At 46.5% G+C, this 21,319-nt stretch overlaps 1 protein-coding gene across 1 annotated transcript; it reads left to right on the forward strand.

Moving 5' to 3' along the window:
* Nucleotides 1-1,456: 1,456 nt before the first annotated feature.
* RAD51D (RAD51 paralog D) lies at nt 1,457-15,203 on the forward strand. Its single transcript, XM_081162462.1, has 10 exons — nt 1,457-1,708; nt 1,989-2,050; nt 2,275-2,393; nt 8,697-8,778; nt 9,017-9,151; nt 9,658-9,753; nt 11,896-11,986; nt 12,118-12,188; nt 14,193-14,357; nt 14,584-15,203. Exons 1-10 carry the CDS (start codon nt 1,627-1,629, stop codon nt 14,665-14,667), a joined length of 987 nt encoding a protein of 328 aa, XP_081018588.1. The 5' UTR covers nt 1,457-1,626; the 3' UTR covers nt 14,668-15,203.
* The last annotated feature ends 6,116 nt before the right edge of the window (nt 15,204-21,319 follow it).

The following is a 21,319-nucleotide window of genomic DNA, read 5'->3' on the forward strand; positions in this document are numbered from 1 at the left end:
CCAGGGTCCAGAGTAGGGTAGAGCCAAGGAACAGACTGCATCACCCTTCCAGCTCTAATGCTCAGTGGTTCAGCAGCCCTGCCCTTCTCCGAAGATCCCCAAATGCTTACCACCTGTGATGCCCTTTGGCACTGCCCCTGGGAAGGAAGAGAAGGGTGGTGGGAGAAAGGCACCTGGGCAGGGAGGCAGCACTAGAATGGGCCTCTGGGAGAGGGAAACTGTAGAATGCTGAGGCACCATGTCCAGAAATTCTAGGCAGCAAACCCCCACTATGTCCAGATTGTAGCCATAGGGAAAACACGCATGGTACATGGGATTCGTGGCTCACATACACCCAGGTTTTACTACTAGAATTCTAAATGCCACACTCTTACCCCAAGTTTCTTCATGTGTTGAGTGGCAATGGAGGGTGCTGCTGAGGGATACAAAGATGGATCAGACATGATTTCTGTTCTGAAGGAAACCACTCTACAGTAGGAAAACACACAACTTCAGGGGTGGGAAGAGAGGCTAGGCTGTTAAAGCAGCGCTGGCTTTGCACGTAGATGTGGATCTGTCTGCTCTAAGTCCAGCTCTGCCCTTACAGGCTCTGTCATCTTTGGCACCTGACTTTACCTTCCCCAGCCTACCTCACTGGATTTTGGGGAGATAACTCTGTAAGGTTGTTTTGTTTCTTCCAGAGGATGAGGCAAATGCAAAGGACATTTAAAAATAACAAATTCTATATTTTGTGTTCTATATACTCAGGGTTTTTGTTGTTTTTTTTAAAATGTTATTCATTTAAAAATATTAAAGACAGAGAAGCAGCCCTGGCCGGTGTGGCTCAGTTGGTTAAGCGTCCTCCTGTGCACCAGAAAGTTGCAGTTCCATTCTGATCAGGGCACATGGCCAGGTCGCAGCTAGATCCCCGTCCCCGGTAGGGGGCGCGCAGGAGGCTGCCGATCAGTGTCTCTCATCATTGATGTTTCTCTCCCCCTCTCCTTCTCTCCGAAATCAATAAAAAAATCACACACACAAAACTGTGCGCTCTGTGTGCTCTGCTGCTTCTTAGCACCCACCACAGAATCTGTCATACCCAATCTGATTGATCTGACGACTCTGCTCTGTCTCGCCCTCACTAATAGGTAGGTCCCCTGAGCATAGGGACTTGGGGAACTTTCTGGCCTAGCGTTTGGAACAGGGGCTCACAGACACGCGCGTGCTTGGGGAAAGGGGCAGAGGCGAATGCGGACGCGGGGCGCATGTGGCCCCTGCCAGCGACGTGCGCCCCAGCGTGCGCGGGCCGTCAGGGCGCAGGGGCTCGTGCGCATCCGCGGGGCCCTGGGCGCTCGGGCCAGTGCAATGCCCTTGGCGCCTGGGGCTTGTCTCCGCCCCAGCCGCCGGGGCGCGGGAGGCCGCGCATCCGTTGCGCGCGGCCAGCAGAGGGCGCTGCCGGCCGGCTCTGGAGCCCGGGAGCCGGAAGCGGTGGCGCGGTCCCGGCGGGTGGGCCCTGGGCGCGGGAGGCCCGGCTGGGGGCCGCACCCTCCGCGCCGGTCCCGCTCGGCCTCCAGAAAGGGGCGCGGAGAGGCGTCTGGAGGCGGCCCTGCGGGTGCCCACGGCACCAGCAGCCCCGAGTCGCCAGGGAATATGGGCGTGCTCAGGGCCGGCCTTTGCCCAGGCCTCACCGAGGACATGGTCCAGCTTCTGAGGAGCCACGGATTCAAGACAGGTGACCGCGTGTGCGAGCCACACAGCTGGGCACCCCGCGGAGCCGGCCCTCCCGCCTCTGCCCCCCACCCTTCTGGAGAGGCTGGGGGGTGGGGTGGGCGTGGTCCAGCCAAGCCCTGAGCAGGGCACGAACCCAGGCCCTGCTGCGCTGTTAGTCCCCGCAGGCTTCCTAAGGTGGCCCGCCCCAAGGCAGCAGTCACCCCATTTTACAGATGAGGAAAAGCCCGGCACGGGAGGCCCCGCCCTCCCTGCCCATCAACCACGGCGCGTTTCTTTTTCAGTGGTGGACCTGGTTTCCGCAGACCTGGAAGAGGCGGCCCGGAAATGTGGCTTGTCCTACAAGGTGAGCTGATGCGCCCCTTCCAAATCGGGGTGTCCCTGTCAGTGTCTGTGCCTGAGCCAAGGGAGCAAAGGGCTCGCCGAGCTTGACACGGAGGGGCGGGGGGCATATGGGCCCCTGGGATGCCCCCTCCCTTGCCCGGTCACGGCTCATCGCTGAGTGCTCTGGTCTGCTTTGGGCTGAAGTGCCCCTCGCCCCATCCTGAGTTGCCCCCACCCCGTCCGCAGGCCCTGGTTGCCCTGAGGCGGGTGCTGCTGGCTCAGTTCTCGGCTTTCCCCTTCAATGGCGCTGATCTCTACGAGGAACTGAAGACCTCCACTGCCATCCTGTCCACCGGCATTGCAAGGTTTGTATGTGTACTTGGAGAAGAAGGTGAGACAGTGGAGGACACGGATGCTTCTGGCTCGGCTTTTGATGCTTGAGTCAAGAGAGAGCAGGGTTTTTCAAGCAGGGGTGAGGGAAGCGTGGACCAAGAGTCAGGACTTCTGAGCTCTTCTACCTTGTAACAGGGTTTCTGGACCTCACACTCCTAATATTTCGGATGCATAATTATTTGGGGGGATGTCCTGTGAGCTGTAGGATCCACTAGATGCCAGTAGCACCTTCCTCCTCCCCAAGTTGTGCCATCAAAAATGTCTCCACACAGCCCTGGCCGGTGTGGCTTGGTTGGTTGGAGTGTGGTCCTGTACTCCAAAAGGTGGCGGGTTCGATTTCAGGTCTGGGTAGGTGCGGGAGACAATCAATGGATGTTTCTCTCTCACATTGATGTTTCTCTCTCCCTCCATCTCTCTAAAATCAGTTTTTTTAAAGATGTCTCCAGACATTGCAAAATGACCCCTGAGGAACAAAGTTGCCTCTGATTGATAACCACTGTCCTATAACACAAGATGTCAGTATTTCATTACTATTCAGCAGATCAGAGCAATTCTTCTCTGGCCCTACATGCTATTTCACTTAAGTATAGGACAAGATGAGAACATTCAGGACTAACATTTATTGGGTGCCTACTAAGTGCCAGCCACTGACTATAGATTATATAATTTCTTCAGTGAACCCTGTGAGTTAGTGATTATTAACCCATTTGAATTTAGCCCAAGAGGAGCAAGGAGTGGAGGTGGGGCTCAAGCCCTGGTGTATTTGACCCAGAGCTTGGTTCAGGCCCCATACTCCGCAGCAGGAGGGGACAAGAGAGCTTTCATAAAAGAGTAGTTACGTCTGCTATGTTTGGAGAGGGAGAGAGTTGGAAGACAACAGCCACTCTGATGGAGGGAGTCTGACCTCTTTTCTGTGTGGAATTTGGTGAAGAGCTCCGCCACCACAAAGGTGTATGGACCAGTTTGGCCCGTGCTGCTTCCAAACATTCTCTTGGCAAGGTTCACACAGCATGGTGCTTGCTCCTTCTGGTTGGGGGTCTGAATCTGTTATCCATCAAGCGCTGGCTGAGTGCCTACTGGCTGCCACATACGTGCAGCTGATAGGTGTAGGAGTGAGGCAAGGCTCCTGCACTCAAAGGAGTATGGGGTCCGGTGGGTAGAGAAGAGCAGGTGAACCCAGTAGAGAGGTGTACGAATGTGTGGAGGTAGCATAGCATAAGCAGGGAGTGATTAACAGGAAGCAGACTTGGCCTTCGGGCTTAGGTCACTTATAAAACCAACATACTCAGAGGAAGCATTTAGGGAGCACTCAAGTGGTAAACTGGCAGGATTGCAGCTGCAGTGGGTCACTGCAGGGGAGATCGGAGCGGTTCAGGAAAGCTCTGTGAAGGAGGCAGGCCTTGGGCATTGAGGAGCGGGTGGGCTTTCTCTGGGTGCTTACCAAGAGCCAGGCACCGTGCTTGCACTTCACGGTATGTTATTTCATTTGTTCTTCACAACCACCAATGAGCGCGTTTCGATTAAAACTACCATTCTACAGGTGAGGAAACTGGGACTCAGGTTAAGTGGCTTGCTCAAGATCGTGCAGCTAGTAAGTGGCAGAGCAGGCACTTGAAGTCATGACTGTCACATTCCCAAGTCTAAGAACCTAACTCGAACTTGTCTGCCCTGTAACTTGAACTTGTCTGCCCTGATGCCTCCCTCGAGGCATGAGGCCATATTGTGCAAGTAGAGGTACAGGCAGTGTGGTAGAGGTGTACAAGGCGGATGGGACTAGGGAGGCTGGCAGGAGAGAGGCCAAGGAGAGGTATGGTGGTGGCGGGGGGTGTGGGTTGGATCTAAGGCAGGTGTCAGTGGGAGACGTGTTGAAGAGGGGATGGGACAAGCCTTAATACCAGGTGAGATCCAGGTGTGGAGAATCAAAAGTGACTCCCCAGGTTTCTGCCTTCCTCACAGTGGCCTGTGGACAGTCAACCAATGTGTCTTAACATCCCAAAGTCTTTAAAGTCTTCAGAACATTTCAGTGGCCATATATATACTATTATATGATACGTATAAACCACAATTTACCCATAACTATTCGACCAGTTGCCAATTTGGAAATTTCCAACTTTTCTCCTGTAATTCATTCTTTCAAGAATATTTATTGAGCTCTTACTTTAAATATGCCAAAGCCCATTCTCCACAAACAATTTAATCATACTCTCTGGGGTTGAAACCCAGGCATCAGTATTTTTTTAAGCTCCCAGGTAACTCCAGGGTGCAGGCAAGTTTGGGAACCACTAATACCTGCCTCTTTTATAATTATAATTATTTTAATGAATTAATTAATTTATTTTAATCCTCACCTATGGATATTTTTTCCATTACTTTTCAGAGAGTGGAAGAGAGAGAGAGAGATCGATGTGAGAAAGACATATCAATTGGTTGCCTCCTGCACATGCCCCGACCGGGGCCAGGGATGAGCCTGCAACGGAGGTACATGCCCTTGATCAGAATTGAACCAGAGACGCTTCAGCCCAGGGGCCGACGCTCTAACCACTGAGCCAAACCGGCTACGGTAATACCTGCCTCTTTTAAAAACTCCTTTGGTGATTTAATTTATTATTTTTTTTTAATATATCTTTATTGATTTCAGAGAGAGGAAGGGAGAGGGAGAGAAAGATAGAAACATCAATGATGAGAGAATCGTCATTGATCGGCTGCCTCCTGCAGGCCCCCAACTGGGGATCGAGCCCACAACCTGGGCATGTACCCTGACAGGGAATTGAACCTCGATATCCTGGACCCTAGGTCCATGCTCAACCGCTGGGCCCTGCCTGCCTGGGCTCTTTGGTGATTTTAATAGGCAGGCAGGATTGATTACTAGTCTAATGGTTTTCAAATTAAGCATGAATCCAAATCACCCAGAAGCCTTGTTGGAACTCAGATGCAGTCTCCACCCCCAGGTGGGGCCTGAGAGTTTGAATCTCTATCCAGTTACCAGGTGATACTGTTGGTCTGGGGGCCACACTGGGAGAAGCACTGCTGTAATGGGACTGGGGGGTTCTCTGATCTCAGAGGGAGGAATGGGATCCAGGGGTTGCAGAGGTTGGGTACCTTTTTAAACAGGTGCTTATTAAAAAGAGACAGAGTGAACACAGTTGTCCCAAGGTGCTACTGGGCTGCAGTGGTAACCAGAATATTTTGACTGGAAAGGGCCTGTGGTTATAATCATGGGGTCCCTGGAATTGAAATAGATAAGGTGCTTACTAAGGTGTGCTACTTGGTATATACAGGGGTGTCGTGGAAGTCTTCAGGAACTATTTCAGAGGACTGACACCTGTGAAGGTGATTGCAGGGTGAGATAAGGGATGCTTGTGGTCAGGACATGGAGGCATTGGTATAGGCTCTGGTGTAGGAGAATCTTCAGCCTGTAGGTTGGACAGGGCATGGAGGGTGGTTAATTATCTGTTTCATGGTAGTTCAAGGACAGAACCTGGATTAGGAACTGGCTGTGTCTTGAGTTTTATCCCAAGGCTTCCACAGCCAGAGTGCTGACAATAATAGGACTAAATAGCACCGTTCTATCACTCATTTCTCTAGGAACATTTATTGTGCGTCTCCTGTGTTTTGGGCACTGTGCCAGTATTGGGGATGTAATAGTGAACAAGGCCTAGTTCTAGCCCCAGGGTGCTCTGAGCCAAATGGGGAAGACAGACAAAAACAAGCAAACAGAAAATAATTCCAAACTCCTAGAACTAATATGTGAATTCAGCAAGGTTGCAGGACATCAGAATAACACATAAAAATCAATTGCATTTCTATATACTCAAAATGAACATGTGGAAATGGAAATTAAAAACACAATGCCATTTCAAATTGCTTCCAAGAAAATGAAATACTCAGGTCTAAATCTAATAAAACAGATATAGGATCCATATGCTGAAAATTAAAAATTGCTGATGCACCCTGGCCGGGTAGCTTAGTTGGTTAGAGCATCATCCTGATACGCCAGGGTTGCGAGTTCAGTCCCCGGTCAGGGCACATATAGGAATCAACCAGTGAATGCATAAATAAGTGGAACAACAAATCGATGTTTCTCTCTCTCTGTCTCTCCCCCCCTTCCTCTCTCTAAAAATCAATCAATCAGTTGTATTTTTAAAAAATTGCTGATGAAAGAAATCAAAGAGGACCCAAATAAATAGAAGGGCATACTGCATTTGTGGATTGGGAGACTCAACGTAGCAAAGATATCAATTCTCCCCAAAATGATCTATAGATTTAATGCAGTTCCTACCAAAAATCCCAGCAAGGTTATTTGTAGAAATAGGCTTGTTCTAATAATTTTATGGAAGAACCAATGGCCTAGAACAGCTAAAACAATTTTGAAAAAGAAGAATAAAGTTGGAGGAATCATTCTAGCAAATGTTAAGGCTTACTATATAGCTGCAATAATCAAGACAAATGTGGTATTGGCGGAGAGATAGACATACAGCTCAACGGAGCGGAATAGAGAACCCAGAAATAGACCCCAGACATATCCAACTGATATTTGACAAAGATGCAAAGCACTTCAGGGGAAGGAAGAATATAGCCTTTTGAACAAATGGTGTTATAGCTATCGAACATTACAGGTAATAAGTAAATAAGCCAAAATTGAAAATGGATCATGGACTTAAATGTAAAACTTAAAACTATCAATCTTTTAGAACAAAATAGGAGAAAATCTTTGGGAACTAGGCCTAGGCAAAGAGTTCTTAGATTTGACATGAAAGCATAAGCAATAAAAAAAAATTGATAATATTTTAAATAAAAAAGTCAAAATGAAGAACTCATCAACATGAAAAACTTTTACTCTGCAAAAGAAGATGAAAAGACAAGCTATAATGTGGGGGAAGTGTTTTAAAGCCACATACTCAACCAAGTAGTTGCATCTAGAATACCTAAAGAATTCTTAAACCTCGACACTAACACAAACAATCCACTTAGAAAATAGGCAAAAGACATGAACAGACACTTCACCAAAGAGGACATAGAGGTAGCAAATAATCCCATAAAAGGATGTTCAACATCATTATGCTTTAGGGAAATGCAAATTTAAACCACAATGAGATATTACTACACACCTATCAGAATGACTAAAATAGAAAATGGTGATAACGGAAGGATGTGGAGAACCTGGGTCACTCTTACACTGCTAGTGGAAAAGTAAAATGGCATAGCCACTCTGGAAAACAGTGGTTTCGTATAAAATTAATATGCGCTTACCATACAACCCAGCAATGTATTCTTGGGCATTTATTCCAAAGATATAAAAACTTACATGAAAACCTGTACACAAATGTTCATAGCAGCTTTATTCATAATTGTCCCAAACTAGAAACAGCTCATATGTCCTTCAGTGGGTGAACAGTTGAACACACTTGGTACATCCATGCCATGGAATACTACTTGGCGACAACACGGAGCAAGCTCTCAATATACACAACTTGGATGGATCTCAAGGGATTGATGCTGAGTGAAGAAAAGCCGATCACAAAGGTCATACACTTTATGATTCTATGTATGTGACATTCTTGAAATAACATAATAGAGATGGAGGGCAGATTAGTAGTTGCCAGGGTTAAGGACCAGGAGTGTGGTTATTAAAAGGGTAGCACAAGGAAGCCTTGTAGGGATGGAAATGTTCTGTATCTTGATTGTGATGGTTATGTGATCATACGTGTAGACATGTGATAAAATGGCACAGAACTGTATACGCAGACACACATGGACGTAACACTGGAGAAATCTGAATAAGCTCTATGGACCACATCGATGTCAATTGGTGATATTGTACCATAGTACAAGTCATCTTACAGTGCAAGATGCTACCATTAGGGAAAACTAGGTGAAGGGAATGTGGGACCTCCCTGTACATTTTTTTTTCACAACTTCCTGTGAATCTATAATTATTTCAAAGTTAAAAAATGATAAATTATGGCAAATGCTATCAAGGAAACCCACAAGGGGCTGAGATGGAGAATGGAAGGAAGACCGCAAAGACCTCTGTGGAGAGATGATTTTTAAGCTGAGAGCGAAAAGATGAGGCGGGCTCATGGAGGAACATTTAGCCATGCCCTTTCCCCAAAGGAAACTCTTCCAAGAGAAGCCTCCTGGCCAGAGACATGGAGAATGTCTCTGGACAGAATCAGCGCTAGTAAGGAATGCCTTGCTTTTCTTCTTGGCTACTACTTCCCTCCCTACCTCTCTAGTCCCTGGATTGATTCTCTTTCTTCCTCTTCTGCCAACAGCCTAGACAAACTGCTTGATGCCGGTCTCTATACGGGAGAAATGACTGAAATTGTAGGAGTCCCAGGTAGCGGCAAAACCCAGGTAACACATGCAGCCAGCAGCCAGGAGGATTGGGGGTGGTAAGTGTACAGTCCTGGATCCCCAGGGAAGTTTCTGCCAGGAGTTTGTGATTCAGAGCTTGGAAGAGAGAAGATGGTGACAAGTGGGTCTTGAACTTGGCCCATTTATGTCACGGGATCTGAACTAGATTTGGTGGGGAGCTCCCATTCTTGGCAGTCTTTGAGGGCTCAAGTTCACCCAATGCCTGGTCTCTACTCAGGTATGTCTTTGTGTGGCTGCAAATGTGGCCCATGGCCTGCAGCAGAACGTCCTATACATTGATTCCAGTGGAGGGCTGACAGCCTCCCGCATCCTCCAGCTACTCCAGGCCAGAACCCCAGATGAGGAAGAGCAGGTAAGGGGCAGGGGTGTTGGATTCCTCTGAGGCTCTGACACAAAGACTCCCCTATCCCTACATTGTAAGAATTTTAGCCATTTGGATGAATTGTCCTTTCTGGCTTTGAAGCTTGCTGTTCTATTAATACTTCTGTATTCTTCAAGCCTCCCTGTTATGACATCATTCCAGCTTGGACACCATTCTCACACTATCCTCCCAGCTCCTTGCCTACCTTAACTCAGAGCTGGCAAACACCCAGCATTGGTGTTTCTATCCCATTTATGTCCATGGTAGATACCCCTAGTTGGCCCTATCGCTCTTCCCCACTGAGCTCTGACTTAGCTTTGCAGCTCAGCACCCAGGCAGTCACCACTGTGAGAGCTTCCCCATTAGACAAAGCCCACTTGCCATCCTGGACCTGAGTCCTTTATCCAGATACCGCTTCCTGCTCAGCCTTCAGATACCCTTGCTCAACCAAGCTCCCTCTTATCTAAAGCCCCTCCTTCTCTTTCCCACCCCTTCAGGCAGGAGCTCTCCAGAGGATCCAGGTGGTACGTGCCTTTGACATCTTTCGGATGTTGGATGTGCTGCAGGACCTCCGAGGTGCTGTGGCCCAGCAGGTGAGTCTGCTGTTCCGTGCCCCCCCCCCCCCCCAGCTTTACCCAACTTGCCTGGTGCTATCTGTATGTGGGCAGGTGTCCTACTACAGACTCTTTGGAAATGCAGATGTGCAATCTGGCAGCTCCAGCTGTGCTTGCCACTCCCAGGATGTGATTCTGAGTGCTTAATTTATTCCTGAGCACCTTGTTGTTTACACACTCATCTTCCCCACTAAACAGTAAGCCCCTTGAGTGCAAGGATCAAGTCATTCATCTCTGCATTCCCTACTGGACCAGTTTTGAGCTGCAAGTAATAGAGTATGACTGACAGACACTTAAACTTTGAGGACATTTAATTATCTCACATGAGTCTGGAGGTTGGCAGGGCCACATTATTAGGGCTCTCGGTTGGTGTGTCTGATTCTCTTGCTTTCCCCTCATGACTGCAGAGTGGCTGCTATTGATCTCAGCCTCATGTTTTTATACATCTGTATCCAGGGCAGTGAAGGTAGATGCCTCTTTTTTGTACTTCTTCCCTTTACCAGAGAAGAATATCTTTCTCCAAAACCCGCCAGGACACTGCCCATTTCCCCTTACATCCGATTGGCCAAAACTGGGTTATATGCATCTGTTAGACCAGGGGTGGGGCCCGTCTTCCCTGACGCCTGAGGATCTCCACCCAGTACCTGACCACATTCGGAGTTCTGTTAACAAGCAAGTGGGGTTCGGAATGGCATTTGGGTTGGTTCCCTGCTAAACCTGCTAGGTGGTTAGACAGGATTTGGTGCCCTGATTTATTGACTATTAGATTTGGAAGACACCTTAGAATAGTTTAATTCATCTTAAATGCTTTCTTTCACCCCAAAGCATGACATGTTCCCATGGGCATACCCAGGATTATATATCATTTTTACAAACTTTAGAACATAATATAGTTGAACAGCTACTTGCCAGGGGCTAATCCCACAGAACAGGACTTACTTCAGTGGGGCTCTGGTGCCCAGTGAGTCTGCCCCTTGAGCATGTGGCAGTGGAGGTGACTGGGTGGTGCTCCAGTGTGGTCTGAAGCTGTCCACCCAGTGACAACATGCTGTCTTATATAACGTAACATAATCACAGAAGTGATGTCTCATTACCTTCGCCATATAACATAGCCTAATCAAGAGAGTGACACTCCAACACCTTTGACATTTTATTAGTCAGAAGCAAGTCACAGGACTCACCCATGACCAAGGGGATGGGAACCTAAAGGTAGGGATCATGGGGCCACCTTAGGGTCTGTCTGCCACATCTTCTTCCCCTGATAGCTACATAGTTGCAAGCAGGGAAAGGCTTGCTGTCACATTTTCACCAGAGATTTCAACCTGCTTTCCCAGAGAGGAAGGAAGGGCTAAGCCAACTTCAGTTTTAGCTTCTCTCTTTTCTGCCATCCTCTCTTAGATAAGCTGATGACTGGCCAAGAGTCAGTTAGTGGAAGATGAAGGAAGACATGCCAAAGATAGAGCAGATAATGCTGAATATCCAAGGGCTTCGCTGATGTGAAGTGAAAAAAAAGTTGAGGAAACATAATCAGCAAGTGACTTGGATGTAAGAAGTAGGGGAGAAGGGAGGCATCAAAGGCAGTTTAGGTCCAGGAAACCAGGAGTATCGTAGAGACAAAAAATTATGGTTTTAACAGATGGCTATCTGTATAGTCTGTATTTGGAACCATTTTAGATATGGAAGATGAGGCCCCAGAGGCATGATCTAGAAGGAGACACTGAAGTAAAGAGAAAGCTAAACTCAAAGGAAGTTAGGAATTTGGGAAGTAAACAGGAGAAGGGAAGGAGGGGCCTGACAGGCTGTTGGGGGACTGGCCGTAAGGAGAAAGATGGCCACTAAGAAAAATCCTGACTGGGGAGCCACAACACTCTGAATGGGGATTTCTCAGATTTAATTATTTTAGGGTATCTGGGATGTCCTATGCTTTAAACCCTCTCTATCCACCCAAGTCTTCAGTAAAGTCTGTTATACATGCAAATGGGGTTGGGGAAAAGAGACATTGCTGAAATTCCATAATTGTCAGGGAAGGTCCTTTCCAGTTTCTGGATCAAGCTTGTCCTGTAATGGGAGCCCCTTAGAGGCCAAGTGGTTCATGGCAGCTGCTTCCCCCCAACCCCTTAGGTGAGTGATTCTTCAGGGACTGTGAAGGTGGTCATTGTGGACTCGGTCACCGCTGTGGTCTCCCCACTTCTGGGAGGTCAGCAGAGAGAAGGTGAGTGATGTGTGTGGCTGAGCCCAAGGTCAGGGATGTTCCCTAGTCTCTCAGCTCTGGAGTCCAGCTTCCAGCCAGCCCGGTCCCTGCTGCCCTGCTGCCCTACCTCCCCCCCTCTTCTCTTCCTCCAGGCTTGGCCCTGATGATGCAGCTGGCCTTAGAGCTGAAGACCCTGGCCCGGGACCTTGGCGTGGCAGTGGTGGTGAGGAAGTGGGCTTGGTCGGCATGGTCGTCTTACCTCTGCTCCCTGGGCTTTACAAGGGGGAAGATGGACATGATTTGTAGTTGTAGCTAGAAATTTATTGCCCTTAAAAGGCAGCCTCTGAACCCCCAAAGTGACCCTTTAGGAAAGGGTCACAGCCCAACTTCCCTGGGTCATCTAGAGCACCGAACCATGAGGGGATCAGTCCATAAATGGCCAAGGGATCAGGGGCAGTCTGTTTTTCTTTTTACTTTCTTTAAGCTAGGTAAATTCACATAGAGTAACTTTCTTCTTGTTTGAAGTTTGACTAATGGATATCCTTGTATCCTGTCTTGTTACCCCACCGCAATCAACACGCAGAACATCTATTTCTGTCACCCCAGAAAGGTCTCCCAGTCCCAGAAAACCACTGATCTGGTTTCTGTCCCAACAGTTCTGCCTTTTCCAGAACTTCATAGAAAGGGATCTTTCTGCTTTTAAAATTACTTTTTCTGCTTATGGAGTAATTTCTGCTTATGGAGTAAAATCAATCAATAAAAAGTCTGCACACTTCTCATAGAAAGGGTAAAAAAATAGTTAAATATGAGTCAAATTTGTAATAAATCTCCACATCTACATAAACCATATTTTTACATATGTCCATAGAATCTTCTTTCTCTGCATATATACATTTACTTTTAACCCATACAAAAGTCAACCAGTGAACGCATTAATGACTGGAACAACAAATCGATGTTTCTGTCTCTCTTTCTTCCTCTCTCTCTCTAAAATTAATCAATAAAAATTTTTTAAGTGCCACTTTTAGCACTTACATATTATCTTGTTTAATACCTATGTTACAGAGGTTGGCAAACTTTTTCTATAAAGGGTCAGATAGTAAATATTTGAGGCTTTACAACCATATGGTCTATGTCACAACTACTCAACTCTGCCTGTATAGCATGAGAACAGGCATAGAGAATACCTAAATGAATGGGCAGGGCTATATTCCAAGAAAACTTGATTTTCTAAAACAATTTTTGGGCCAGATTTGGCTTGTGGACAATAGTTTGCTGACTGCTGTTGTACCATAACAATCTTTTTTTGATCTGGGGCCTTTAGATCATTAGTGGTTTTTCTTTATTTTTGTTTTGTTTTCCCCTATTTTAAACAAAACTATAGTGAACACCCTTATACCTAAATATTTTTGCACATCTCACATTATTTTCTCAAACTCCTAAAAGTATAATTACTGAGTGAGGGATGCACATATTTTTAAATATCTAGATATGACATTGTCAGATTTCCAGGAAGGATTATTAATTTCACAGACACCAGCAGTGTAAGAGGATCTGTTTTCCTGTTCTTTGGTTCTTATACCAGGTTCCAGGACCTCCCTCTGCTGACTTTAGGATATATGTGATCACCTGCTGGGTGCCAGGCTCTGGCTTAGGCAGTAGGGATTCAATGATGAACAAGTCACAGCCCTTGCCCTGGGGGGATGGAGAGAGGGGAGAACCTCATCAAGAGGATGCTGTGAGGCTTGGTTCTCTTACCTGTGATTAGCCTGGGCAGAGGAGAACTCAATAGATTAGGAGCCCCCTTCCAAAACTCCTCCCCACCCCATATACACAGATGCACCCCCTGCCACAAAGGGCTGGATGGACATGGTCTCAGGATGCCCGTCTGCTGGGTTTGGGTGGGGTGGGGTGGGTAGTAGGCTCAAACCCACCACTGGCCTTCCTTCGGCAAAGTGCAGACAGCACTGCTTATTCCCAGACACGTTCCCCATCACCTTTGTTGGAGTCAAGCCTGAGGCACCGTGGTTTAGTGGAAAGACCTGTGCATAAGTCAGGAGCCCAGGGTTCTAGTTCAGGACCTGCTGTGGATAAGTTATGGAGCCTTAGGGAAGGCGTTATTCCACGCTAGGCCTCAGCGTTCCTATCTGTAAAATGAAGGGGTAGGAACAGATGTCCTCTCTACTTGCATTATGGATCTGTAAGTCTTTGATTCTTTCTTCTGCAGGTGACCAACCACATGACCCGAGACAGGGACAGCGGGAAGCTCAAACCTGCCCTGGGCCGCTCCTGGAGCTTTGTGCCCAGCACCCGGATTGTCCTGGCCATCTGTGAAGGAGCAGGAACACCAGGCAGTCAGCGCACAGCATGTCTCACCAAATCTCCCCGTCTGGTGAGCTGGTCCTAGGGGAAAATAAAACTAATACTACTAATAATAAATAAAAGTGAAACTAATAATAATAAAACTAAAAAAAAGAATGTGGGCCCTTGAGGGTAGTGTCTATACCCATAGAGGTCTTATAGAGGAATTCTTGGATGCTGAGACCTTGCAACTAAAGAGGCTACCCACTTGGGTTGCTTAACTCAAAAACTAACCCTTCCCTCCTGTTTTCGTTCAGCCAACAGGTTTCCAGGAGGCAGTCGACATTGGGACCTGGGGGACTCTGGAGCAGAGCCCAGTGCTACAGGGAGATCAGACATGACTGTGCTGTTGATTGGGAAGGGAAGAGGTGCCAAGGCCCCCAACTCTCCTGTGCAGGAATGCCTGCTGTTCACTGCTAGCCAGCACTTGGCACTGCAGGAGACGCTCTCGGGCTGGGCAGAAGAGATCTGTATCCTCAGCTTCTCTCTCTCTGTGGAAACACAGAGTAACTGGCAAGAGAGGATGCTCTAGTGGAAGGACCCAGAAATTCATGCTGGAGCCAAGTTTTCTTCCATTGTCTCTACCATATATGTTTCTAGTGGGAGTCAAGTTCCCCCTGGCTTGGGGCATCTCAAGAGGCACACTAGTGACTGGGCAACCTTGTGCATCACCGTCGACCCTGCGCTCCATCCTAACACAGTGACCGGACCATGAAACCTGCCTTTGCTTCTCTTTGTTTTTTTGCATCTCTTTGTCCATCTGTAAAATGAGGCTCTTCCCTTTAGCTGTTTTTGAGTTACTGAGTTGAAGTAACCTTGTAAATGCAAAATTCTTCTTTATCTATGTTCTGCTCTTAAAAATATAAAAAGGAACTTCCCTGAGCCTCAGATCCACCTAATTTCCCCCCTGAAGGTTGTTTTTCAGTTTCCCCCAGTGAGACTCCAAAGAACAATTATTCCTCTTTTGCTCTTGCTGACTTCACACACCTGCGCGCATCACCAGGCCTAGGTGAGACAGGGTGCTCGCTGCAGTCCCAGGAATATAATCTAATGAAGGGAGATTGTGACCTGCTCCTAGTGAATCTAGGCACTTGTTTAATACGTATGGTGACCTGTGGGGCCCCTTCACAGGATAGAGTAACCAGAGGTGCTGAACCATGGCCTTGCTCATAAATAGAGGAGAATTAGCTCAGTAAATAGAGCCAGCTGGGAAAATTGATGCTGGCATAAATAATACATGGCAAATCTAGTCTTCATGCAGAAATTCATTGCCGGTGGCTCTGAGATGCAATATAATTACCCTTCTCTTCCTGCCAGCTGTACCACAGCTTAGTGCCCTAGTGTTTGAATTAAACCCCTGTCTGTTACCTGCACTGTAGCCATCCATCTGAGATCTGTCACCCTGACTGGGAAGAGAGGAGGACACCAGGGAAGGGAAAATAAAAGGCAAAGTAGAGAAATGATCAGGTTGTTTACTGAACACATTTTTTAAAGGAAGGTTGCCTTTCTCGGTTAGAGAGCCTGTTGTGTAATTAATTAGTTGTATCTTGGCTGCAGGAAAAGGGGTGTCAGAATTCAAGACGGATGATATGACATTTAGAAATGATAAACGCAGCAGGGATAGAAATAAGAAGCATGGAGCGTTGGGAATGCACGCTGGCCCGAGGGTATCTACCTGGGTGAGGACAGGGTTGGTGAGCCTAACTGTGGGAACCCTGGTGCTGCTGCTCTCACAGAATACCCCAGGAGGAATTAATCTTCAGTATCCTTATAGGGTGAGCAGTTGGCTCATTTCTGCAACCATGGTAGGAAACAGTGCTTTAAGCTAGAAATGGCAAATCCCTACCACTCTTACCATTTGGGCATCCTGAGCCCACGCAGACATCACCAATCAATCAAGCATTCTTTTTTGCAGAGCTTGGAGCCTTTTGCAGCGTTTCTCCACACAGCACTCCAGGTAACCACAGCCAGTCAATTGGACTTGGCATTCAGCATGGAGCCTAGTTGCCATCTCTGCCCTGGGGAGATCTGCCATGTTTTCAGGTACTTAGTCCCTGACTAAGGGCCCTAGAATAGTGTAGTTTGAGAGGCCTGTAAAGATCATCTGGCCCATCCTGTCATTTAACAGAAGGAAACTGAGGTCCAAAGAGGAGTAGTGACAGTCCCAGTGGTAGAACAGGGCTAGAACCCAGAACTCCTGGTTTCTAGGCCAGGACTCATTCTGTCCCCACATTGATTGCCTTTAATTTCCAGTCCGCACAGTTCTATTCCCACTGGGGCACTTACTCCAGCTGAAGATGCCACGGCCCCCACCGAGGTGGCCTCTCTGGCCATGGGAAGGTGTCCCAGTCACTGCTATGCCAGACCACTCAGGGCCATTCCTCCAGGACCTGGCCCCTCACATTTGCATCCTCCTTGGGCCTTGCTCTTAGACCAGGGCTTTACTGCCCTGTGTGCTGACACTGCACACACTGTCCCGGGCACACCACACCGGGCAGTTCCCCGGCCTGCCTCAGGCCGGGATGGCTCTTCTACCCAGGTGCCTTTTACCTCCTCCTTCTATGCTGCCTCTGCCCACCCCCACTCCCCACTGTGGCCGGTGCACCCACCCAGACATCCCTCCCTTTCTTATGCCTCAATGGTGGTCCAGATACATGTTTCTCATAACCCCTCTGTACCGATCACTCATACTTTCTGTTCCCTTGTCTGCCCATGAGCCCAAGATCCACTTTAAGGGCTCCCATGTCAAATTTTCTTTTGTTCTTTACACATTTTGGGAGCTCGGGAATCATTAAATATATGAATGGGTGGGCTTTAATGCATTTTAAAGATGACAAAGGAGGAATTCAGGAATATTTTTTCTCCTGACCTAGATAGTCATTGAGTTCTCAGAGTGCCTTTTTACATACTTTCTACAAAGGACTGTTGTATGTCCTTGGCTTGATGTTAGACAAAATTAATTAACGATGTGTCCCTACTATGTGCTAGCACTTGATGACTTTTAAGTCAGGCACTTGAATTCCCAAAGACTCTCAGGCAAAAGGTCCATGTATCATCGAAGCTGCTCTCTGCGGCAAGTAATAAAACCTGGCTTAAAGAGGCTTAAACAATAAGGACATTTATTATTTCTAGGAACATGGAAGTCCAACGTTGGCTCATTCAGCGGCTCATTGTCAAGGAGTGTAGTAAGACCTTTCCATGTTTCTGCTCTGCTCTCCTTTTATGTTGGCTTTGTCTTAAGCTCATGTTCTAATCAAAGTCTGGCTAAAATCACTCTGAACATCAATCTAGATAAGACAGTATCTACAGACAGGAAAGTGAACACCTTGTGTGTGTCCTTTAAAGAATCAGGAAAGCCCGGCCGGGCGTGGCTCAGCGGTTGAGCATCAACCTAGGATCCAGGTGATTGGGGTTTGATTCCCGGTCAGGGCACATGCCCGGGTTATGGGCTTGATCCCCAGTCAGGGGCATGCAGGAGGCAGCCGATCAATGACTCCCTCATCGATGTTTCTAGCTCTCTCTCTCAGGACATGGATGAATTGGACATTGAGTGGGCAGTGTCTATCACAGTCCAGAAGGCATGTTTATTGAGGCTCTCATGTGCCTTGGCTCTTTGTACACATCTCATGTAGACCTTAGGACAGCCTTGTGGCATGGGAAACCATTCCATTTCACAGACAGTAAATGGGAGCTCAGTGAGGTCAAGGACAAAGCTACTTAGTGGAAGCACCAAAATCCAAACCCGAATTGGTCTGATTCTATACCCTACTTTTTTCTATCCCCATGCTTCCTTTGGCTGTAAATATATAAATGTTTCAGTAAAAATCTTTTTCATATTTTGCCCTGATAGCAGTATAGACTACATATCCCAACCTCTTTTCCCCTGATTCTCTGTAGTTTCTGGGTGTAATAGCCTCAATTTAAGCTTAGGTTTTGCCAGAAGACAATGGGCCTGTACCGAAAGGCTACAAAGTCAAGGAACAAGATTTTTGTACATCTCAACTAACTTGGTCTTAGCTCTGACAGTCACTTGCTGTATGTCATTGGATGACTCATTTAGTCTCTTTAAGCCTTAGTTTTGTTGTTGTTGTTGTTGTTGTTGTTTTAATAAAGAGAAGAAGGAGGGGAGAGAGATATCAATTTGTTATTCAACTTATTTGTGCATTCCTTGGTTGATTCTTGTATATGCCCTGACAGGGGATTGAACCTGCAACCTTGCTGTATGTGGACAACACTCTAGCCAACTGAGCTACCTGGCCAGGGCCTCTTTAAGCCTTGGTTTCATCCTCTGTGAAATGGAAAAAATAAAACCTGCTACACAGAATTGCTTTAGGGTCATATAACTTAGATAAAGCACTGAATGTTTTTCCAGCATATAATAGGCACTTGGTCTCATATCATTGTAAGACTTATGATGCCTGGGAAATACTGATGACAGCTACCTTCCATCCAGGCAAGGCCAGCTTCATGGAAGTGTGACCAGTGCAGTCGCACACAGTCCTGTGATTAGTTTAAAGCTCTGCCGTTGACATCCTGAAATTCTTAATACTTTTTGAACAAGGGTCCAACATTTTGCACTGTGCTCTGCAACCTATGTAGCCCTTCCTGTCTCCAAGAATGAATAGACCTCTTGTACTGGTCTTTCACTTTGGGAAACACCCTACCACTGATTTCTTAGGGAATAACTTCCCCCAGAGAGTAACCTCTCATAGAAAAACTGGGGTTAACATCCTGTGTCTGTTTACTTCTAACTGTTCCATTCTGTGGTAACCTATGCAGTCTCTCTCAGAAAGGAATACTTTATATTGTACAGAAATTATTATAGTCAGGATTTTCGAATCCAGATCTAGCTTCAAAACCCTGCTGGGCCCTTTATGGCCAAGGTACTTAAACAAGGTAATGTCTTAGAGGTAAAATCTATGTTGCAAGGGAGTTACATTTTCCTTATTGGTAAAATGTATGTCTCAGGGAAATTAAACAGATAGCAGATGTAAAGTGCCTTTCACAGGCACATAGTAGGTGTTTGGTCACCATTAATTGGTCTGGCTCTTGCCAGAACAAACAAAAATCAGGGCACTAGGACTTACATGCCATGCTGCTGCTGCTGATAAAAGAAATAATATGATTTATTATTTCACCACTGTTTGGGGAAAGGCATATGCTTCATAAATATGTATTGGAAAGTACTTAGCAAATGAGTAGAAATAATAAAAATATGTCAAAGTAAATAGCTCCTATAAATATGTCACTTGGTAGACAAATTAGTGTTTTATTGCTACTAAATACTATTGCTTGCCGAAAAGGATTTCAGATTACTTACACAATGGGTACATTATTGAGTGCCTCTGTGGAAGGGCACAATAAAGATGAAAAATAGTGATGGCGATAATGCTAAAGGTGGAGAAAGGAGGAGTGTGGGTAAATGCACCTCTGAGACCTCCATGCTTCAGTGATACGCGCATTATTTAGCAGCATTCCAATGTTTTAACTGTAATATGGATGAGAGGACCCAGAAAAACTGATTTCCACAGGAATGTTGCGAATCCGGACTTCAATTATTGGGTTCAACAATGGATTAAGCACACTGCCTTTAGGAAATGAGCACTCAGCTTGTAAATTTAAGTTTACAAAAAGGCATCTCTTGGTCCCACCCCATCCTTGTCTTGGACCTATTAACTGTCTATGACTATGATTAACATGGAGAGGAGAGATCTGAGAGATCGGGTAGAGAATGCTGTGTCTTAATCACAGATCATAAATCCATTTCAGAAATAAGAGAGGATGCACAAGGTCCTGGCATCTCAAGAGACAAGGAGCCAGAGAGAGGAAAAAGAGGAGACAAATGCCTTCATGTGGGAAAATAAAACCCTGGAGAGAAGCAGAGAGGACAGGGAATTGCATCAAGGAAAGTTACCAAAATAGCCAGGTAGGAAAAAGATGGGCAGGTACATTTATTTCAGGTGCAGGAGGCGTCTAGAAGGCCAGTCATTCCATGCGTTCCTGGTGGTGGAAAGACCCAGTTTCAAATTCCAGCTCGGCCTTTTTCTGTGTGGCTTTGGGTAAACACTTAATCTGCAGATCTTCATTAATAACATGGGTATAATACTACTCAGTTTGCTGGGTTGTTGGGAAGATTGTAAATAATACTTGTAAAGTGACAGTCTACGTGTAAAAATATTATTACTTCCATTTTTCCTGGTGATGTTCCTTATTTTAAAATGCAAAAAACCCCAAAACAAATTGCTCAGAAGAACTCTGGGAGGTCTCCATAGGACCCTAAAGCATAAGAAAATTAAGTGTCAATAGACACCAGTCAGCAGGATTCAAATTTATATTATTTTCACTACTAGGCATTTTCTTAGTCAACGCTGGCTAATGATTCCCCATGCAACCCTGGTGCTTTATAGTTTACTAAACCTTCTATGCATTAGCTCATTCAAATCCTTCTACCAATCTGCATTTGGGAGATGAGGAAATGAGTTCAGAAAGGTTAAGCACCCCACTGAAAGGTGCACAGCTAATGAACGGCCAGGATGGGCTCTCGGCACCCAGCCATTTTCGTTGTACCTTTGCCTTCCTCCGAACAATTTCCTCACCTTCCGAAGGTGAAACTACCTAGTCGTGGGGGTTTAGACTGGGAACTGCTAGATTGGGGAGGTGCTACCGAGTAAGTGGGACAAACAAGGGTGTTGATATTGACAAGAACAAAAATTCCCGAGATGTTTTAAATTAAATTACCCCAGGCTGGAGAGTAGTAGAAAGAGACAGAACAATTAGCCTGTTAATAGCTGGGGGGCAGGTGACAGACTGCTCACATTCCTGAATGTATGTTGGAGCTTTGAATCAACATCCAGGCAGGCTACCAGCCTACTACTAGATGGGCCACCGGATCTTGCATGTGCATGAGTTTTCAGAACTATTGCCTGTAACCAGACAAAAGCAATAAATATTTCTTTCTTAACAGACATTCCTATCATAGAACTGCTCCCTCAC

This window comes from Miniopterus schreibersii, assembly GCF_964146895.1.
Source record: "Miniopterus schreibersii genome assembly, chromosome: 16".
In the NCBI taxonomy this organism is placed as follows: Eukaryota; Metazoa; Chordata; class Mammalia; order Chiroptera; family Miniopteridae; genus Miniopterus; species Miniopterus schreibersii.